At 63.9% G+C, this 4,194-nt stretch overlaps 1 protein-coding gene across 1 annotated transcript in view; it reads left to right on the plus strand.

Moving 5' to 3' along the window:
• Positions 1 to 4,194, plus strand: part of SAMD11 (sterile alpha motif domain containing 11) — a 17,504-nt gene that overhangs the window by 9,691 nt on the left and 3,619 nt on the right. The window contains exons 6-7 of the mRNA XM_008569680.1: positions 2,942 to 3,028; positions 3,201 to 3,335. Of these exons, the coding sequence (XP_008567902.1) occupies positions 2,942 to 3,028; positions 3,201 to 3,335 (222 nt within the window). The remainder of the gene's footprint in view (positions 1 to 2,941; positions 3,029 to 3,200; positions 3,336 to 4,194) is intronic.

The raw sequence follows: 4,194 nt of genomic DNA on the forward strand, positions 1-4,194 counted from the left end.
CCCCGTGTCTCTGCTCAGCCAGCTCTGGACGCGCCACCCCCAGCTGCCTTGGCCTTGGCAGGCAGCCAGGGAGGCCAGCCGAGGAGGCGGGAGGTGCGGCCGGCTGTCCCCCGGGGCTCCGTGTGATGGTAATTGTGTTAATCCCAGCCAGCCGGGCAGACAGGAGGCAGAAGCGGTGGCTCCACCGTGGCTGCTGCTGGGATGGGCTTGGAGTGGGTGAGGCCCTGCCACACGCTCCTCACAGGGGCAGAACCAGGTGCAGCCTCCCAGGGGCTCAGAAGTGCGCAGCCCAGAACAGCTCACCCCACACGGCTTGCTGGGCTCTGGTCTGACGTCCCCAGGGCTCCAGGAAGGAAGGGGTTGGTCACCTGGGGGTGGGCAGGAGGGTGCTGGCCCAGGAGTTCCAGGGTCACCAAGAAGGGGTCAGCTTGGGTACCCAGGCACCCAGAGGAGCAACATGGAAGTGCGGCGAGTGGGGCACGGCCGACTTCAGCTGCAGGGGCCGGGCTGTGAATGGAGCTGGGGGTTCCCCCACCGTCCTGCAGACCCTGGGCAGGGATGTGTCCAGTGGTGGCTGCGGCGGCTGCGGCTGCCGGGAAGGCTGGGTGGGGAGTTCCTGAGCACCCCCGTGGTGCCCGCAGGTGAGCCTGCATCTGGGAAGGCCTTTGTGGGCCCAGGGTGGGGGGCTGTTTCTGGAGCTGCATTGGAGGCGGCTGAGCAGGCGGCTGATAAAATCTAATTGCCCCATCGATCGGGTGGAGCCGAGGGAGCCCCGCAGTGATTGAGACATTCTGGGCAGGCTGCAGGCCCTCCCCGCCGCCTGTGCACGTGAGCCTCCTCAGTACACACATGTGTGTACACATGGGCACACACGCCTGCTCCCCACCTGCCCTGGTGCCCAAACGTGCCATGTCGGGGCATCCCGTGTACACCCACATGTCACCATGGCACGCTCGCCTGTCAGTGCCTCACCTCACTTTACACAGAGCACAGTGTGCCACGGGCACTTCTGGGTCACACGCTCCGCACAGTCATCACCAGTGCGCGCTGTTCCGTGTCAGGGTCTTGCCCCCTCCCTGGGGGCTTCCTCTTGGCCCTTGGGGCATTTACCTGTCCTCCCCTCCTCTTGCCTCCTGTGGTCCCAGGAGCTACATGTCGGTCCTATTCCCAAGGCCCCAGCTCTGTCCCCTCCCCAAACACAGACGCCAGCACTGGGCCCTGGGCGGGAAGGGCCCCAAGGACCGGTGACTGCGTCTGCCTCTGCGGAGGCCACCCAGGCATCTGAGTGTGTGTCTCCTGCCACGGGCTGCCCCGGTGTGTCCGTAGTCACTGTGCTCCCCCTTCCACCCCAGTGTCACCTTCCCTAGGCTGTGACTCGGGCTTTCCAGGAGCAGAGAGGAGCCCCCAACTCCCAACAGAAAGGAGGGGGCAGTTTCCACTGTCGAAAATGAAAATGAAAACACTGCTGGGAAGTGAGGGCCTTGCCGAACCCTGAGGGCCGTGCATGGCTGGGGTGTGCATCAGGGCCAGGACCCCTCCCTGCCTGGCATGGCTGCAGACCCCTTTCCTCTGGGCCCTGACACCCGAGGCTGTGAAGCTGACCTGTCTCCCTTGGGGGCCTCCTGCGGCTCTGCCTGCCCCCAACCCAAGCGCAGCAGGTGCCCTCTACCGTTCTGCTGGGCCCACCACCCCAATCTGTCCTGGAGGTAGGGACCCCTCATCCAGGCAGTGGGGACTCTTTGGGGCAAGGCCTGAGGCTGGGCCTGCCGGGCTGCCCGGGCCAGTGGCAGCAAGGTGGCTGAGATCAATAAGTTATTAGCACCATTCTGTCAGCTGTAATGTGGAGATTGATCGGCGCGCTCGCCGCTGCCGCACTTCCCAGCCTGATAAAAATGACAGATTAAGGGAATAAGAAAACGGAATTAAGCTCTGGAGCTGACTGCAGGGTTTCAGGGGCTGGGGGCAGAAGGGGACGGGCACATGTGTGGGACCCCCACTGCTGAGGAGTCGTGGTGGGCTCGGGTCACACAGAGGGTGGCCCCTCACTCTGCCCACCAGAGGCCAGCACTGTGGCATTCAGCAGAGACCCCGGGCCTCAGAGTCAGGAGGCTCAGGAGAAAGCTGGGCCTCAGGGCGCTGGGACTGGGTCGTGCTGGGCAGACAGATGAGCATGGTTTTGGGTGTGGGGTGTGATCTGTGGGGCCCAAGAGAGAACATCAGGAGAGGGGGTCATCAGGACCAGCCTGGGCCTCCTGCTGCTGCGTCTTGCCTTGTGGCCTGGCAGGCTGGGGCTGTGCGTGGCGGGTGGGTGCCCCCTGGAGCTCAGAGCCTGGCTGGGCAAATGGGCAGGTCTGGGACAGAGAAGAGGGGCTTGGCTTCTGGGGTCAGTGGTAGGTATGACCAGGTGGAGGGCCAAGGAGGGGAGGGACCTTGAGGTGGCCTCGGGGGCCTGTCGCCTGTGAAGTCCCTGAGTGGGAAGAGGTCGAGATGTGAGGGGCCCTTCTCCACTTGCCTGCCCCACACTGGCACGGGACCCTGCACAGCCTGCCAGCGCCGCTGTGCTGCAGGGGAAGGTGGCTTCCGGTCAAATCAAAAGCATCTTACTCCTCTCCAGCAGGATGCTGAGAAGGGATCATTAGTTTGCACAATAGACTAGATTGGCTTGTAGGGTCCCCAGGGTACCTGTGGGGTCGTGAGCACACATGAATCTCCCATCATGTCTACACATCCCGGGGCCTGGGGCAGGGCCTCTGCCCAGCTGGGTTTGCCAGGCAGGGCGAGGCCTTGACCCACCAGGACCAAGGGTGCCCCCGAGTACTGGTGTGGGTATGGTTCGGGCTGAGCTGAGGCAGGGGCAGTGTCCCTCCCTGGCCCCAGGCTTTTCAGCATCCTCCCCTGGACGCCCTGAGATACAGGGTGGGCTCATTCTGTCCTCCTGCAGGTGACCTATTGGGCAAGAGGCTGGGCTGCTCCGCCATCAGCAGTGACTGTTCTTCTGAAAAGAAGACCCGAAGCGAGTCCCCCCAAGGTGGGAGCCTGACCTGGAGATGGGGGAGCAGGTCACTGGGGGAGGGATGGGGATAACTGAGTCCCAGAGGGTCCCTTAGACCTCAGAGTAGGGTTCTAGGAGGGGTGGCCCTGCCTCTCCCCTGGGCAGTCCCTGAAGGAGAAGCCACTCACCATGTGCTCGCCCAACACAGAGACTCTGTTGCTGCCAGAACTGGGGCCCAGCATGGCCCCCGAGGACCACTACCGCCGGCTCGTATCAGTCCTGAGTGAGGCCGGCACCTTTGAAGACCCTCAGCGTCTCTACCACCTGGGCCTCCCCAGCCACGGTATGTGTCCCTTCCCCAGGCATGACACCCCCACTGCAAAACGGGCCCCTCAGTCACCTCTGCCGTGTATGCTGGACTCTCCCTGGCCCTGGCATCCTTCACTCATCTCTAGGACAGGCTCTGGGTGTTTGGCTGCTGCTCAAAGTCTCCCACCCACACACCCTCTGGAGTCATACCCCCCCAGGTGCACACGTGACTCATTTTACACATGAGGAAACTGAGTCTTGGGTGAGCCCAAATGAGAGAGGGCGGTGGGGGTTCAGCAGGCCCACCCACCCCTGTACCCCAGACGTGGGTCCTCACAGCCCCTGAGGTCTATGTGCTGTCCTTGCCCCCACTGTGAAATCAGCACGGGGCGTTAGTGGACGCTGACTTGCCAGTCGCAACGCGATCGTGCCAGGCACCTAGTCCAGGAGGACAGTGGTGGGAGGGGCGCGGGGGGCCACCAGGACCTCACTGGCCGCTCAGGGGAAGCCTCAGCCTGAGGTGCGACCCTGCCCGTGCCCCACTCCTGTCTCTCGGTCCGTCCCACCTCTGGGGACATCGTCCGTGGGCATCCTCGGGATGCAGGAGTTCCCTGCCCAGCTGCAGTCTGGCCTCACAGGTCCCAGCGGCTGCCTAGGGGAGCTGGAGGTGGGTGGGGGGCGCCGGGAAGGAGGGCAGGATTTCCTCTCCTCACACGGGCAGCAGCCCCCAGGGCAGCTCAGGCACCAGGAGCCTGAATAATTCACCAAATGTTAATAATTTAAAAATCTTCCTTTCTAATTGCTTTCCCTGCCCTGCCTGGGGCCGGCCCGGCTGGCCTCGGGGAGCCGGGCTGTCAATCACGGCCGCCGCCGCCCCCGCCGAGGAGCCGCCT

Source organism: Galeopterus variegatus, unplaced genomic scaffold (assembly GCF_000696425.1).
Source record: "Galeopterus variegatus unplaced genomic scaffold, G_variegatus-3.0.2 Scaffold524, whole genome shotgun sequence".
NCBI classification, from domain to species: Eukaryota; Metazoa; Chordata; class Mammalia; order Dermoptera; family Cynocephalidae; genus Galeopterus; species Galeopterus variegatus.